Here is a 17,846-nt window from a genome sequence, read left to right as displayed (position 1 = left end):
ACACATCCTCAGGGCCAGGATTCCTGCTCTTCTGGGGGCTGTGGTCCCGCTGAGTTGTGGGCAGGGGTGTTGCAAGTGCAGGGGCAGGGGATGGGACTAGAGGAGAACAGTCTTACGTGTCAGTTTGTAGCTTCTTTTCATTTTAAATGGATATCCTGCTGTAAAATCTGACCTAATAATATTTCTTTTTTGTCTTTTTAAAGACTATTTATTTATTTATTTGACAGAGAGAGAGAGAGAGAGCAAGCAGAAGCAGGGGGAGGGGCAGAGGGAGAAGCAGGCTCCCCATCAAGCAGGGAGCCCGATGTGGGGCTTGAACCCAGGACCCTGACATCATGACCTGAGCTGAAGGCAGATGCTTAACCAACTGAGCCACCCAAGCGCCCCCCCCCCCCACAGTGATGTTTCTTAAAAGACTGGGGGACTTAGGAACAACTGCAGCCGACCCTTGAACAAGCTGGCTTTGAACCACACACTTGCACTTACTCGCGGATTTTTTTTTTAAATAAATGCGCTATGGTACTATAGATGTATTTTCTCTTCCTGATGATTTTCTTAACATTTTCTTCTCTCTGGCTTACTTTATTATAAGAATACAGTATATAATACACAGAACATACAAACACGTGTTAGCCGACTGTTTCTGTCATCAGTAAGGCTTCTGGTCGCTAGTTAGGTTTTTAGGGAGTCAAAGCTACACGTGGATTTTTGACCTCACAGCCTGTTCGGTGCCCCTAACCCCTGCGTCGTTCAAGGTTCAGCTGTATTTCGTTAGAGCGGACTGTGGACCCTGTTTCCATTGTTTCAGTGACTCCTTCCAGCCACGTAAGGTAGGTAAGTAATGTTAAATCTGTGTTTTGCAGACAAGAGAACTGACGGGCAGAGAGATGGCTGGGTAAACTGGTCGAGACCACGGAGCCAGCGAGTGGAAGAGATGCGATTCGAACCCAGACTGTCGAGTTCTAGCATCCAAACTCTTGGCAGTTATTACCCTCCCTGTGAACAGGTGTGTGGAAGGGGAAGGAGCAGTCCTTTCTCTGCTCAACTCCTCTGTGCCACTGAGCATGACTCACCAAGCCTATCAGCAACCGGAAAGTTGATATTTAATTGTTTTGTAAGGTTTCTTTGACAGAGTATGCCTGGTTTCATCAGTTCAGCGGCTATAACCAAACAGCACAGACTGGGGGGTGGGGGGGAGCTTAAACAATAAGCATTGTTCTGGAGGCTGGGAAGTCCAAGGTCAAGGCGTCAGCAGACTCCACATCCGGTGAGACCTGCTTCCTAGCTCCTCTGTGGCCGTCTTCTCTCCTTGTCCTCACATGGTGGGGGAGGGGGCAGGCAAACCCTGTGAATCTTACAAGGGCACTAATCTGATCGTGGGGCCCCACCCCCTAAGACTGCTGTGTTGGGTGGATAGGGTTTCAGGGTATGGATTTAAGGGGGCAGAAACATTTGGTCCATACCAGGGCCCCTATGAGCAGAGTGCTGTGCTGAGTACTCAGAGGCCCAGAAACCTGAGAAGTGGGAAGAAAGTTGTTTTCTCATTAACAATTTTTATGTTGATCCCATGTTGAAATGATATTTTGGATATATCGGATGTAAAAAAGACACCTGAACAGGCACACACCGCCTTGAACACACGCACGTGCGCACACGTCCTTACGCGCGCGCGCGCACACACACACACGAGCCCATCTGTGCCTTCTGCTCAGTGAGCCCTTGTTTTCCAAGGCGCTCTGATCCTCTCACTTTGCTGACCACCGCTTTACAGTTTGTGGTCTGGGGCTGGGTGCCCCAGAAGTGCACCCTGAGGCAGAGATCGGCGTGCGAGCAGTTATTTATCTGGAAGGTGACACCAGGAAACGCCGGGCGGGCAGTGGGGAGGTGGGCCAGGGGAAGGATGGAACCTCATCGGGGGTGTGCCATCAAGCAAGGGACCCAACTGGGCTAGCGCTGAGTGCTTCAAGATCGCTGGAAACATGGGGAGCACGCGGAGAATCATCTCAGCCTCCCCCCACCCGAGGGTGAAGGAGCCGGGGTACTGAACCCCTACTCCCATCACCCGTTCAGGCTGCTCCCAATGGCGTCAATTCCCCAGCACTCTGGTCTGCTGCTAGACCGCCAGAGAAAGCCTCAGGCAGCGGGACGCAAGTGCTTTTAGCTAGAAGTTGGGCCCACGTGAACAGACATGAAAAGGGCCAAGAGGATATGGGTGAGGCTTGGATGACATTTGGTACAGCTCTCTGCACACGTTACTTCTCTTGGGAACTGGGGGGGGGGGGGTGAACTGGCTGGAAAGGTGACTGGGGAGGATTTGAATCCAGATCAAATGACCACAGAGCCCTGCCCCTGTGCTTTGCCTCTTCCCCTGCATCTGCCCATGTCTGTAAAGAGCAGGCAGGAGTCTAACGATGAATTTTAAAAATTCATTTTAAAACTTGTTCACTCAATTAAGTTGGATGCTTTTAAAGACAAATTTAATTATTTTGAGTTCAATAAAAGCCTTTTAATAAGATGAACCTCATGATTTCAGGCCTGTCAGTCATGGTGACGTGGGGACACAAAGGGAGGGAGGGAGGAAGGGGCGAGGGCATGGGGGGAGGGGTGGTGCGAGCCAGCACACACACACACACACACACACACACACACACACACGCGCGCGCGCAAGAGAGTACACGGGTGGATATTTATTTTAAAAATGTGTTCGCACATCTAAATCCATCATTTGTTCCAAATTATTTGTGAAGCTTATAATGTTTTGTTTTATTTTTAGAAGCAGTTCTTTTACTTCGGTACAACTGTACAAAGTGTTAAAGAAAACGCGATGCCGATTTGGCACAGGCTCGCTGTGTGTTCTGTCTCCCCTGTTGGCGCTAGTCTTCCTCGCTGCGAACGTTCCATCTATGCCTGCGGCTGAGACAGGAAGCCAGACACACATGCTGAAGTAATTTCAACAAATATCAACTCAAAACCAACTTGAAGTAGTCAAAAATGGCGGGGCTGCCTTCCCAGCCCGGTGCAAAAGGAGAGTGCACATTTGCACTCTCGGGAGTGGAGCCTGCTTCTCTCAGTATCCACGCATCAACTGGTCCACTGTAATGGCAGCTGCTGTTTTTAGCTGCCTGGCACCTAACCCCCTTCAGGTAAGTCACCCTAATTTTCCTTTAGAGAATCGTCGCTCTCCCTTCTCGGTGCCGGTGAACTGCAGGGAGCTGGCCCCACTTCCAGGTGCAGGGTGGGGCATGTGACTGAAACCTGGCCAATCAGGGCAGCTTTCCCTGCGGCTGCAGTGATTGGCTCAGAGATGGGCACATGATCCGGGCCAGTCCAATGGAATTCAGTTCTGGGACTTTTGCTGGAAGGAGCGGCAACTAATTTCTTTCCCACTTGATTCAGGGCAGTCAGGAAATGAAGCTAGGGAGAAGGTGGGCACCAGGAGAGGAGAATCTGTTTGCAAGGGAATCAGTAAGGGGAAGAGCAGTTTGATGGTGGAGACAGACATCTTCGTAATGTCGCAGTAAGCACGTCTGGACCTGATGGCATATAATCTAGCCCGGCTCTACCTGTAGCTTTGCAGTTCCAAGTCAACAATTCCCTCTTCTGCTAACGCCAGCCTGAGTTGGGTCTGGCTCACTCACTAGAGAAAGAAATGACTGATTGCAGGGCATGGCTCTGCCGGGCTGTACAGGGGCACTGCTGAGTCTCCTCCCGGCCTCTGCTCATGCAGGCACCTGGTTCACTCTCTTCCCTCCTTTTCTCCCTAACATCTCTAGACTTGAAATCCAGCCTCCCCTCACCCTAACAGCACAGTGTCTTGGCCTTGCGGTATTGTGTTGTGGTGCCAGTCTGCGAGTCTGTCTCTAAAACCAGAAGGTGGGTTCCTTGTTGAGGCCAGAGTGCTGGCAGCCCCGAGCAGCACCCAGCATGACGTTGTGAAAAAAATAATAATAATAATAAAAATAAATCAGATGAATGAGAGATGAGACCTTCCCAAACATGCTGCCAACTTCAGTCAAGAATTTGACATGGGGGGCACCTGGGGGCTCAGTTGTTGAGCATCTGCCTCCGGCTCAGGGCATGATCCCAGGGTCCTGGGATCGAGCCCCGCGTTGGGCTCCTTGCTCCGCTGGGAGCCTGCTTCTTCCTCTCCCACTCCCCCTGCTTGTGTTCCCTCTCTCGCTGGCTGTCTCTCTGTCAAATAAATAAATAAAATCTTAAAGAAAAGAAAAGAATTTACATGGTGCTTGGCACCTAGTAGGTGCTCACCAGATATCAGACATTGTGATTTCTGCCTTTATTCTGGACTGATTCAGTTATATCTGCTTGAGCTGCAGTCCAAGATGTGGGGGGCTCTCCTTTTCAATTAGAACCCAAGACGCCCTTCACGACTACCTCACAGGCAGTGCCCTCAACCCTTCCTACAGATGAGGTGACTGAGGGCCACTGAGGAGAGTGACCACTAATGAGAGGCACTCAGGCTCTGGAGCCAGGCTGGGGAACAGCACCGTGGTGTCCCGCTGCCAGTACCGAAGAGTAATGGGCTCTTTGGTTTCATTTCCATGTTCTTTTCTTCCTCTCTTTTTTCTTTTCTTTCTTTCTTTCTTTCTTTCTTTCTTTCTTTCTTTCTTTCTTTCTTTCTTTCTTTCTTTCTTCCCTTCCTTCCTCCCTCTCTCTTTCCCTTTCTTTTTTCTCTTTCTTTCTTTCTTTCTTTCTTTCTTTCTTTCTTTCTTTCTTTCTTTCTTTTTCTCTTTCTTTCTTTTTCTTTCTTTTCTACCTGAGGTTTTCCACCACCAGAAGGAGGGAACAAGTAAGACAGACGTATGCCTCAAGTTCTGCTCTGATTGTAGGAGTCTATACTCCAGAAGCTTGCAGAACCATTGTCAAATGGCTAAACAATGGTCATCCCTGGGTCATCAGCTGTTTGGGCTGACTTTTTTAAAACCTTGACCAGATGTCAAAGATGGTTCTAATTAGAGAAATAAATGTGAGTTTCTGTAGTGGGCACTGCGGGTAGCCCACTCAGACCCCCTGGGATCCCTTTTAGGTTCCTGTCCCCCCTTCCCCGGGCGTTGCTAGTAGCTGGTACCTGGGAACATCCCCTGAGGACCACCCTGGGGCTTGTGAAACTCCCCACCGCTGCTTTCTTACACACTATGAGCCAGGAGCCTCTGAGAGTCTACTTCTTTCTCACCCAGAAGCACCTTACATCCCAGAGCTCCCCACAGATCCCTTTGGGATCTTTGGGAGCAGGCTGAGGTGGGAACTTTGCCCAAAATCGTCCCTACTTTGCTTCGTTTTTCCTCCTTTGTCCTCTTCCCACTTCCCATAACTGTCTCCCCTGGGAGCGCACCCTTGATGCATCCCTTCATACAAATTCATGCTTCAGTGTTTACCTCTGGAAGGGACCCACCTAAGGCAGTTTCTTTCTTGCAGACCTTATCAGAGCTTTTGGCATGCTATAGAGAATGATTTTTCAGAGGGAGAAAAAATAGGTAATGCCTTGCACGCTCTTTTAACACCAATTAATAAAAGGGGTGGGTTAATTTTAACCCCTTTTATTAGAACCACCTGCCTGAGCTAGTGTTCCCTCTGGGCTCCTCAGACACTGCCTGAACTAGAACAGAGGTCTAAGGAATGGCTCAAGGCCCCCCAGCAGCTCATCGGGCTCTCTTCCACCCCGCTGAATGGGCCCTGGGACTGTTGCTGAGAGCGGTGGAGGACAGGGGAAGTCAATGTGACCAAAGAAGTAAAAAAAGCCTCATTCCAAAGAATTGTAAAATTTATTGTATAAGTATTGCAGCTTTTCAGAATGTCATCATTGCCACTAATGATTATTGATACACAACAAGCGATTTCATCAGGCCTGTGGATTGGCATCCAAATACAGAGTCCTACGCAGCAGCAATGTGGGCGCAGCGCCCGGCGTGCCACGGAGAATTTACATGAGTTTAACTTGAACATAACTTGGGAAACAGGGCTGCAAAGGAGAGCGGTTCCAACGCCAAGAACGCAACGTAAAAGCGTGCCATGAGCACACCACCATGGAATCAGGCCGGCAAACGAGAACGCGTGTCCTTCTGGGCTATAGTACAGCAAGATTCGAAGCGCAGTTTCCAGAAACAAACAAAAACAAAACAAAACAACACTTTTATTTTCCCTTATCACTGGGATGTTTTATGATCTGGAAGCTTTGTGTGCATGTAGAAAGCAATTTCTGAAACATACAATTCACAGAGACAAGGACAGGGAATGGACTCGGTTCTTGCTCTGCCCCGGTTTTTGCTAGATGTTGGGGGTGGGGGGAGTTTTAGCTCTTTGCAAAGAACACTGGGCTTCGGGGGGGTGGAGGGGGGGACAGGGATGGCTCTCAGGGCCCCTTGTTAAGTCGGTCTGCGGAGACCTGGCCTTTGTGGGGGGGAAATGCTCTTCCTCGGGAGGAAACATGATTGACGAGCAGGGAAACGATGAGGAACAGAGGAAGCCCAACCTGGTCCCCCTGCAACCAGCCACTGCCGAGGAACCCATACTTTTTACTGGAAAAAGGAGGTCTCCTCAGGGGTGCTCAAAGCCTTTTCAAAGATAATGGCATGACAGCCAACATCTAGAGGGATGAGTGCACCCCCCAGTTCTGGGGTCCAGCAGAGACACCGAGAGCTTAGCTCCAACAGTCATTTCCTGAAACACACCCCGCCAGTTTTCTCAGGCTGCGCCCCAACTTTGACTAGCTGCTGTGCCACGACCCTCTGCACCTGGCATCGGCCTGGCACGAAGCCTGGGGGTGCTGCAGCATCGAGCCCCGGACTGCATTTCTGGGGTGCCATCAGAGGGGCGTGCCCTGCCCTCAAGCCAGCTGAGGTCAGGAACCCACTCCCCTGCCTCCTTCCAAACCCCACACACGCAGACCGCACTACCAAGCAACAGGATTCAGACAGTTTGGCTCAAGACGACCTCGGAACGCTTGGCCCTGCCACTGCCCAAACAACCGAGGGCCACTTCTAGGCCGACAACTCCCATGGGAGTCAAACACAGCACTGGACAAGAGGGTGGAGGCCCAGGAAGAGGGTCTCCTGACAGAGCCAGGCACACCCACGGTGGAGGGCAGGCGGGACACGAGGGCGACAGGGATGTTTGAGAAGCAGCAGCAACCCTTTGTTGACCTCGAGTGGGAAGGCCAGTCCCCGGGTGATGGAGCCACTGCCCGGGGACACCCCCCACTGGTGACAAGAGAGCCCTGGTTCCTCAGTAAGGCACTAGGGAGACTTCGCATCAAGGAAAGATACAGTTTTAAAAAATTTTATCTATAAATGTGTCCCTGTACCTTTGAGGACAAATTATACCGATTTCTCTGCACAACTTCTTAAAAGAATCCTCTTTGAGAAGCCAAGTTTAGGCTGAAGAGCCCCACGGAGAGGCAGGTTTCATGGTGAAAGTACAAGAACTTTCTGCCAGGCTGGGCAGCACACACTCAGACCCCACGTTTACCTGTTGGTCACCATGTCTCTGAAAATGTACATATAAATAGAGTTCAAAGGGTCAGAACTTCAAAACGGTTCTCAGGTTTTTGTTTAAGTCATAAAAAAGCTGCTTAAAAACAAGAGTTATTGCCCTTATGCCTCCTCTGATGTTAGTCCGTGAGTTAGCAGTCTGCCAAAATGAAAAGACAGCTCTGTGCGGAGGGGGCTGGGGGGCAGGCTGCTCTTCCGTGGGGGGGGGATCACCCCATGGAATGTGAACAAGTCCTCAGTGGGAGGAAGGGACTGCAGCTCCAGCCACTGTCCCTGGTAGATCCCAAGGGACCCCCACTCCACCGTCCCGCCTGTCGCCACCGTGCGCACACGTCGTGTGCCCGCTCACGCACCTGCACGCCGTCACCAAGGGGTCCCGCTCAGTAAAATCCTGGTAAACCAGTTGTATCTGCTAAAGAGGCTATGAAAACACAGATAAATAAACACATCCAACATGATAGTTTCCACGGGGAGAGGGGATGAAAATGCGGGAGAGCAGAAGGTCAAGAATTCTGCCTTGAAAGCATAAAGCATAGGTTTGACTGTTTCTCTTGTGTTAACCCTTTTGCATGTCCCGGGAGAAATCTGGGCATCTCGATTTTTCATCTCTGATGTTCAGTTTGTTGGCCTGTTGAGTGAGAATTGCTACGTAAAGAGCAAGACAGGGATGAAGTCAAATTCCTAACACTTCGGGCCTTTCTGATCTGCCCGACTCCACCGACCTGAGCTTGTAAGTCCTGGAGCCAGCCCAATCGCCCTGAAGCCCTCCACGAAAAGTAGCCATCCAAGCCCCTCGGGGGGGGGGGGGGGGTGTCCCCAGCAACATGCGCGGGGAGCAGCTGGCGGCTAGAGAGGGGCACCTTAGCCCCTTCCCGGGGTCGGGGCTTCATGCTTAAAAAAACAGGAGGAAAAACTAAGATTCTTCAGTAAGTTTATTTTCATCTTGGGAAAGGCAAAGCCACCACCTGGAACTTCGTGCCTGGAGTAACTAGTAACTTCCCTATTTCATCTGCCATCCGAAGGCTGTTGCGGCCCAGAGGGGGGGAAAACGTGTCTCCTTCGGTGGGGAATGTGTAACGAGGTAATAACCTATCGCTAGCCAGAAGTTTCCACTTCCCAGGAAAGCGGCCCCCTCCGGAAGCCTCTCCAAACTCCGTGTAGAGCTCGCCCTCTGCCTGAAGTCAACTGTGAAATTTCGACATTTCTCCCTTAAAAGTCTCGACAGACATGATAGGAGTTTCCATCAAACAAGCACTGACATATTTATATTAAAAAATAGTGCAAAAGCTCAACATTTATATAAATAACTCTAAACCCCTGCTTTGTACTTTTTTTTCTTTACAAGGTAATACACGCTGAGTTGGCACTCAAAAATTGCCATTTTTTCTCTTCTAGTTCAGAAAACAACATTTTTTTAATAGGCCTCTTCTAATACAAAAATACTCCTGCCCTTTTATATATATTTATATATATAATATTGCAGATCTTTAAACAAAGGTTTTGTGCAAATATGTCTTTAAAGTTAAGTGAAATCATCATAAACAAACAAAAGAAAAGAAGCATTCACGCACGCAGCTCAACTAGAAACAGAAAAGACTAGGGTAGGTTTTGTGGTTTTTTTCTCTTTTGCCTCCAAGACACAGCTCAACAACGAAACGTGGTTTTTTTGCAAGCTTTCTTAGCTTGTGCATTCAGACCAGACAGAACATGTAAATATTTATACACAGAGAGAGGGGGAGAGGATGGTGACGCGCCGAACGTCGAGGGTGCCGCCCAGTCCTCCTCTGTCTTCCCGTCTAAGAAGTGCGGAGTGTTTCGCCTTTTACTTCCTGCCGCCCCGGCCCCGGCCGCGGGATTCCTAGAGGGGGTGCCCTTTCTGTTTCTCCTTCTCTTTGCTCCAGGCAGCTGTGCTCTCCAGGGGGGTGATGTGTGCGTGGTGGAGCCGGGTCCCCTCCAGCAAGGAGGGCGGCCCGCTGCTCTGCTGGTGCTGGAAGGAGGGGGACCCGGGGTAGTGCCCGATGACCTCGCTGTAGGTGGGGGGCGGGCCCTCCATGCGCCCGCCGCCCCCGTAGCACGTGGCGCTGATGCCCGAGTTACTGCTGGGAGGGCAGGGGCCGCCCAGCATGGCACTGTCCATCAGGTCGCTGTCGAAGATCGTTCTGTTCGGGGGCGCGCGCACGGACTCGCGGTTCAGCTCTAGCTGCTGCTCGGGGTCCCGCAGCTGGAGGGTGCAGGGGCCCTGGTAGGGCGGGGGCTCCTCCCCGTCCGACAGCGAGATGGTGGGCGGCAGGTCGATCTCGTGCTGCAGGTACGGGTACGTAGGCTGGAAGCGGTGGAAGCGGTCCCGCTGGGTGAAGGGCGGCACAGCCAAACGGTCGGTGGGCCTCGGAGGGGCGTAGACCTGCGGCTGGAGGGGGCAGAGCAGAGTCAGGGCTCCCCAGAAGCAGGACCCGAGGCAGGGGGGGCGGGGGTTCGGCTGGCCGGGACTCTCTGCTCTCCGGGGAAGGGAGAGAGGGCAGCAGCGGGCTGCTGAGCCCGGAGTCCGGCCCCAGCTGGACACTGGGGAGCCCTGGCGAGGAACACCACCGCGGAGCTGAAATCGGGGCAACTTTGGTCCTGCTCGCTGTAGCCACGGTGGGCCGCTCACTGCGGGTAGGGAGCGGGTAAGGTCCCGGCGCGGATGATCCCAGCAGCCGAGGACCATTCTTCAGGGAAGGGCAGGGGTGTGAGCCTGGGGCCACCCTCTTGCAGCCAGGGGAGGCGCGTCTGGCTTGGAAAGGGGACCCGCTGGGCAGATGGCCTTAGGCGTCCGCTACAGCACCTTGGGGGGCAGGCAGGCAGGGGACCGGAGGCAGAGCGGGGTCTCACCTCTGGGATTCCGTTGCCTGACACCGTGCTCTCGGAGGGCCAGAGGCATCCTTCCTGTGTGGGGAGAAGAGGGGCAGGGTCAGCGGGAGGAACGGAGGCAAGAGCGCGCAATCTGGCTTTGACCGTGAGGTCTTCTATTTGCAAAGAGATCTGGCAGCCATCCGCTCCTCTCCGTCCCTACCCTGCAACCCGGGCGGGGGCCCGCACCATTTCTCAAACATGACCACAGCCGCCTTGTCACTCATCTCGGTTCTCCCAGCTGTCTCCTGAAAATTCGCCCCTGCACTCACACTTTCCAAAGCAGACATCTGATTTGTGGGCCCCTCCTTCTCAAAACCCTCCAGCAGCTTCCCACACACCTTAGAATGGATCCAAATTATCCCGTGAAATGGCCGATGAGGAAGCCTAGCGTGATCTAGCGCTCCTGGCCTTGACCTGACCCACTTGCTTGCAGTGTGACCTTGGCAAGTTACTTCACTTCCAGAAATTCCATGAGGTAGACTACGCCTGGAGTGCATGTGGTCCTCTGTGACTATATGAAAAGTGCTGGGGGCCACTCGGACCCACTCTCTCGTGCGAAGTGCTATGCGTGTTGCCTGAGGGCCTTTGCACCGGCCGCCCCACGGCACAGCCAGCTCTGCAGACTTCCTCTGACAGCACCTGTAAAGGGCCCTCCCCCACTAACAATCCTGTCGTGGGCTAAGTTCCTTCACAGCAGCTCTCTTATCTGTAATCAACTGGTCTATTTATTTACGTCTTTACAGTCTGTCTCCACCTGTGTATCAGGAGCCCAGTTCACAGGTAAAGAAATACCGGACAAAGTTAGTGAATAAGCAAAAGGCCCTCATGCAGCTCCTCGGCCCCCAAATGATGATTCCGTCATCAACAAAGGTGGAATGTGCCGCCACCGCTGTGCCAGGCCTGTCGCTGCCCCCTCGTGAGGCTCACGCCCTCCCCTCTGAGATGCCAGGTGGGGCCTGCAGCTCCCGCATGGGTGGCCCGGGCCGCGTGGGCTCGGGCTGGGGGACAACCGGGCCGACACACCACGTGCGACTGCAGGCCTTGGGGAGAGCCCCAAGGGTGAGGGAAGTGGGACCCCACAGCAGGATCAGCTTGTCTGACAGGGAAGCCCAGACAACACGGGTTATGCGGTGACAGATCACCTGGGGCCCAGGGGAAGGGATGTCTTCTTTGAATTTTACAGCTTTCCATAGATGTAACTAAGATATAATAAACTGTACATATTTGAAGAATGCAATTTGGTTAAGGTTTGGCATGTGTATACACCAGAGACCCATCACTGCAATCAAAATAACATAGCTATCAGCCCAAAAGTTTCCTTGGGGCACGTTTTCTTGAGAGTTCCCAGGTAAGACATTCTCACCTACAGTGTGGGGCCAGAGGGTGAATGCGGGGGGGGCGGGGGGTTTGCCCAGAGAACTGCAGTTACCAACATGGCCACTAGGGGGCTCCGTGACTCTCAAAACCGTCCCACCAGGAAAGCACTTAGCCCATGAAGACTCATTGCAGTTCCTAGTATGTTCCAGGTGTTAGGATGCAGCAAACGGACATACAACCTTGCTGCTCATGTGGTCATCAAAAGCCATTTCGTTACTGGTATTAGTAACGTATCAATCGCTGCCTTGGTGCCTGATACCGCACTAAGCACGCTTTAAAGCGCTATCTCGGGGCGCCTGGGCACAGCGGTTAAGCGTCTGCCTTCAGCTCAGGGTGTGATCCCGGCGTTATGGAATCGAGCCCCACATCAGGCTCTTCCACTATGAGCCTGCTTCTCCCTCTCCCACTCCGCCTGCTTGTGTTCCCTCTCTCGCGGGCTGTCTCTATCTCTGTCGAATAAATAAATAAAAAAATCTTTAAAAAATAAATAAATAAAAAATAAAAATAAAGTGCTATCTCATTTCTCCCAAGCTACAAGGCAGGCTGAGGTCGGTGAGCTGAGAGCTGAGTGCGCCCGTCTGGTAAGAGCAGTGCTGGGATTCAAAGCCTCACCTGTCTGCCTCCAGACCCCTTGGGGCTCAGGCTGGTCCTGGCAGGCTCTAGAGCCCCCAGTCGGGCCACTGGCACAGTCCACGTGTGGGCCAGGAAGCAGACAGGGACACCTGCTCCTCGCTGGGGTCAGGAGCCCTGAGGTGGGATGCACGCAGCCAAGGCCATCTCGGATGACATGTGACCCAGATAAACTCCTGCCTAAAACCTTCGTACCAGTCCCTCTGTCCCAGGCTCTGCATGATGTGGCCAAAAACCTCTTCCCACCACTGCCCCCACTCCCAGCCCTCACAGAGGGATTATCTACCTGGCACCACCCAGGAAGCTTAAGAAAACACCACCCACCAGCCTCGTCACCTGACTCCCTCCAGCTTGTGTACCTGCAAGTCACTTCCTCCTCCAGGGAGCCCTCCAGGAACCACCCACCACCACCCTGCCTCCCAGGCTCCTAGGGCATCTCAGCTCCTGTATGGGCCTGGCCTGTCGTAATCGAATGTCCAGCTGGCTGCCCTGTACCCGACTTAGAAGCCTTGTGGGAAGCGGGAGACCCACGCCAGGGCTGATTTGGGGACGAAGAGAAGAGAGGGTTGCCCCATCCAAGGCCCTGGCTGAGCCTCTAGTCCGAATTTATCCCTGACCCACGCTGGGCAGGCCTCACACTCAAACCACCTTCCCAGAGAGCTAAGGGCCAAGTGGCCATCGCTGTTCAAGATGCATAAACTTTGGGGGATAATTAAAGCTGCTGAGGCGAGGAATTCAGAGCAGCCCATGTTTGAAGGCAAAGCTCGGGGACCCAGGAGCAGCTCAGACGCGAGCAGGCGGCTTCCTGGGTGGGGCCTGGCAGCACCGGCACACCTGTGCCCAGGTGGAACAGTGCCCGCCTTACAGGTAACGTTCCCCTCCCCCGCCGACGCCAGGATGAGCCCCTTCGGACCCAGCTTCTGTGCCACCGTGGTGGCCACATCACCACCGCGGGTACCCTTACGCAATACAGCGCGGCTTCGCTGGGAACGGCACGGGCGGGGGCGTGGCAGTCTAGGGCCAGCAGCGGACCGCACTTGGGCCTCATTCTCTGACAGATGAGCAAATGCGGTCACCCTGAGAGGGAACCGAAGCAGGACAGTCATGCCAGGGGCAGTCCCAGCCCCAGGCTGACCGTGGCCAGGTGTGGGTCTCTGTGGGAGGTCACGGGGCCCTGAGACTCCTCCGACGCACCCTGTCTGGCAGGGGGGTCCCCAAGGGAGTTGCCACACTTACTTCAGGCCTAACGAGGCTCTGTGTTTACCCCGCCGGGCATCCCCAGGGGCCTCTGCAGGTGGCTGTGTAGATGGCGGTGGGGACTTCCCTTTGGCTTCAGGTGTCCAGGAACTAGGGCCAGGATCTGAACCCTCGTGTGGGCACCATGTCCCAGGTGCTGCCCACGGGGACGTCTCCCCGGCCCCGCCGGCAGCAAGGACCCCTCACGCTGCAACGGGTGCCATCTCCCCAGCCCCCTGGGCGAGCAGCATCCTCCCCGTGACCACACATATAGGGGAGGCCGCAGAAAGGCCAGTCCACCCGTCTGACGGACGGAGGCTCAGAGGGGCAAGGCGGACCACCCTAGGCATGTGCCACCCCGCTAAGACCTTCTCGTTTGCTCCAAGTGCCCCCTCTTGCCCCAGCATTGGAAGCAGCACGAACGAGCGCCTGGGTTCTGCACACTGCCCCCACCTGTCTGGGCCCCAGTCTCTCCCCCGTGGGGTGGGGTTCCCGGGCTGCTGTGAGCTGGGAGGCACCGGGCGCAGAGCAGCAGGTGGCTCGGTCACTTGGGCGACAGCCACAGCAAACAAACAGGTGAGCCCTGGCCTCGGAAGCGGCAGATTCCTTCAGAGCAGCGGCGCCGAGTGCCCTCCGGACCCGCATGGAGCCACAGGTTCGGGGCACACCGCGTTCCCGTCCGAGGGACCAAGCGGAAGCTGCCAGCCCTGGCACGCTGCTGACTGACGCACTGCGACCGCAGCCTGATGCAGGGGGAGGCGCCCGAACCTGCCCACGACGTGGCTCAGCCCAGGCATCCCCCAGACCCGGGAGGCCACGCCCGGCACCGCCTCCCTGCTCCGCCGCTGTCCTCACGGCTCGGAGATGGGCGCGGGCTCACAGCCCCAGGGCTACCCACGTGCCACCTTCTCCCTGCAAATCCCAGCCTGCCCTTCAGACAGCCCACTGCTGCCAGCTTGTTCAATCACACATGGCCCGTATGGGGGCAGAAACCCCTTGGGGGTGAACTCTGCACCCGCGGCGGTCCACCTGCTGAAGAGTGGGGGCGGGGCACAGTTCAGCCCCGACGGCGCAGAGAATGAGGGGCCCTGTGCTCAGAGCTGCAGAAAGCCAAGTTCTCACCCTGCCAGGGCCCCCCTTTGTGGAGTCTTGAGGGGATCATTCTGGGGCTTCCAGAATGCCCAGTGAAGCTTACAGTTTTAATAACATGTCAAAGTACACTATTATATTAACAGCAAGGACCCTTCCAGCCCAGAGTTTGTCCTCACCTGCCTGGACCCACCCATCATCAGAGTTCGGCCTAAGAGGCTCATCCTGACCGTCCTGGCCAAATACGGCACCCTGGCATTCTCGGGGACAGTCACTTCGGTTTCCTTCAAAGCCCTCAAAATCATCCTGATTTAGGTGCTCCAGTCTGTCTGGATCCGGCCCCCAGGCAGCACCCGCACGGGGCTGGCTCAGAGCCATTCCTCCCAGCGTCTGGGAGGGTTCTAGGCCCTCCGCTCTGTAGGTATCTGTCCGGTGAATGCATGCATGGACGGATGAGTGACTGAGTGAAGGGTAGTGCTTGCACGGTCCTGGCCCGCAATGCCCGGCCACTTACTCCGTGCTAAGCCCCAAATCCTCCGGGGAGTGGCTTGACTGTTAGCCCCCTCACAATGAATGGCAACTGAAGCCCCGTTTCATGGATCGGGGACTGATCCGAGGGCACGTGGCCAGGCCCAGTGGAGCTGAGAAGGGCCTTTTCAGGGTGACCTGTGGCGTCCAAGACACTGTGAGTCCCCGGCCCGGACGCCTGCAGGGTGTGGAAGAGAGGGAAGGGCCAGGGCTGCAGGGCTGAGGGCTGAGGGCTCGTCAGGCCTCGGCCTGTACCTTGACCGCCCTCGTCCATCGCCTGCCCAGCAGCTTCCCCCGTGGCTGCCGCCTGCCTCCCTCCCATTCCCGTGAGCATCTCCACCCAGGACACCGGGCGCTTCTCTAAGGGGCCTCCGTCGCTGACCCCGGGAGCTGCAGGTGCGGACGGGAGGCACAGGCACTCACCGAAGAGAGGGCGTCTTCTCTCCTCCTGCCCTGGCTGTGCCGGCCGATGAAGGAGCGTGCGGACAGGCGGTAGTGGCTCAGCAGGCACGTGATCACCACCACCATCACCATCACCACCACCACGATGACGGTGATCTCGACGAACTCCAGCTCTGCTGCAAGAGCAGGGACACGCGTGAGCCCGGGGACCGCGACGCAGGCCAGGCGCTCAGGGCCCAGGCCTTCAGAGCGTGCACCCTGCCACACGCACCCCAACACCCACACACAGACCCCAACACTCACAGACCCCAGCACTCACACACAGACCCCAACACCCACACACAGACCCCAACACCCACAGACCCCAACACTCACAGACCCCAACACCCACACACAGACCCCAACACTCACAGACCCCAACACCCACACACAGACCCCAACACCCACAGATACCAACACTCACACACAGACCCCAACACCCACACACAGACCCCAACACTCACAGACCCCAACACCCACACACAGACCCCAACACCCACAGATACCAACACTCACACACAGACCCCAACACACACAGACCCCAACACTCACACACAGACCCCAACACACACAGACACCAACACTCACACACAGACCCCAACACTCACAGACACCAACACTCACACACAGACCCCAACACTCACAGACCCCAACACCCACACACAGACCCCAACACTCACAGACCCCAATACTCACACACAGACCCCAATACTCACACAGACCCCAACACTCACAGACCCCAACACCCACACACAGACCCCAACACTCACAGACCCCAACACCCACACACAGACCCCAACACTCACAGACCCCAACACTCACACACAGACCCCAACACTCACAGACCCCAACACTCACACACAGACCCCAACACTCACAGACCCCAACACTCACACAGACCCCAACACTCACAGACCCCAACACTCACACAGACCCCAACACTCACAGACGCCAACACTCACACACAGACCCCAACACCCACACACAGACCCCAACACCCACACACAGACGCACACACCCCTACACTTACAGACACACACACACCCCAACACACACACAGACCCCAACACCCACACAGACCCCAACACCCACACACAGACCCCAACACTCACACACAGACCCCAACACCCCTACACTTAGACACACACACACACCCCAACACACACACACCACAGACCCCAACACACACACACAGACCCCAACACTCACAGATACCAACACCCACAGATACCAACACCCACACACAGACCCCAACACTCACACACAGACCCCAACACTCACACACAGACGCATACACCCCTACACTTACAGACACACACACACACCCCAACACACACACACACAGATGCACACACCTTCCCCGAATACAAGTAAACACAGAGAACCCACAAAAATACACACCGCACATACATACACATTTATCACAAACACACCCTACCCCCGACAGGACAGGAGTGCGTGCGGACCTCCTGCCCTCCCAGCTCTCTGGAGAGAACCCTCAGAAAAACCCCATCCCGGGTGCCTGCAGACGCTGCCATTCTCCTTTCTTTTTTTCTTTTTTTTTCTTTCTTTTTTTTTTTGTGTTGTTTTGTTTGTCCCCCTCGAAGGCGGAAAAACCCTCAAGTGCTGGAAAAGGAAGAAGGTTATTTTGATCGTGCCAGAGCCGGGGCGGTTTCTGCTGACTCGCACGGGTCCGCGTCGGGGCGGCTCGGCAGCTGGCCGCGGGCGGGCCTGCAGGGCCCCCAGCAAGGGGCGGGACGCCAGCGCCCAGTCCTGCCGGGGACCCGGGTGGCGACACGGCAGACAGGGCAGCAGCCAGCAGCGCCAGGGCCAAGCCCCGCCAGCCTGCTCCAGCCCACAGCTGCCCACCGGGCCCACAACACCCTGACGCCCGTCCCTAACAAGCAATTAGCCGAGGGCTCCCCCGGGGGCATAGGTTCAAGCTTGGGGCCACTGACTCAGCTCTTCCTCCTCCAGGACAGACACACTGCAGCTGGGGGAGGGGGCGGGGGGCGGGGGTGGGGAAGCAACAGGCAGCATGAGGTGCAGCTGTGTCAAGGGCTCCGGCCCCTCACGCTGGGCCCACCCAAACTCCACCCCTGCGAGGGCCAGCCCTTCCTGCCTCAGTTTCCCTGTGGCTTCCAGCAGGAG

At 55.1% G+C, this 17,846-nt stretch overlaps 1 protein-coding gene across 3 annotated transcripts in view; it reads right to left on the bottom strand.

Annotated features, from left to right (window-relative positions):
- Positions 1-5,761: 5,761 nt before the first annotated feature.
- The window catches only part of PMEPA1 (prostate transmembrane protein, androgen induced 1), a 55,904-nt gene continuing 43,819 nt past the window's right edge, over positions 5,762-17,846 (bottom strand). Inside the window, exons 1-4 of one of the 3 annotated variants that reach the window (XM_026503800.4) lie at positions 17,134-17,257; positions 15,678-15,832; positions 10,374-10,427; positions 5,762-9,912 (exon numbers count right to left, since the gene is read on the bottom strand). In XM_026503800.4, the coding sequence (XP_026359585.2) occupies positions 9,364-9,912; positions 10,374-10,427; positions 15,678-15,832; positions 17,134-17,233 (858 nt within the window). In that variant the 5' untranslated portion in view covers positions 17,234-17,257 and the 3' untranslated portion in view covers positions 5,762-9,363. Of the gene's footprint in view, positions 9,913-10,373; positions 10,428-15,677; positions 15,833-17,133; positions 17,258-17,846 lie in introns of those variants that run through there. The other 2 variants (XM_026503798.4, XM_026503797.4) reach the window with 2 other exon arrangements.

This window comes from Ursus arctos, unplaced genomic scaffold (genome assembly GCF_023065955.2).
Source record: "Ursus arctos isolate Adak ecotype North America unplaced genomic scaffold, UrsArc2.0 scaffold_16, whole genome shotgun sequence".
Classification (NCBI taxonomy): Eukaryota; Metazoa; Chordata; class Mammalia; order Carnivora; family Ursidae; genus Ursus; species Ursus arctos.
Note: the sequence above shows the minus strand (reverse complement) of the source record. Positions and strands in the feature narration are given on the sequence as shown.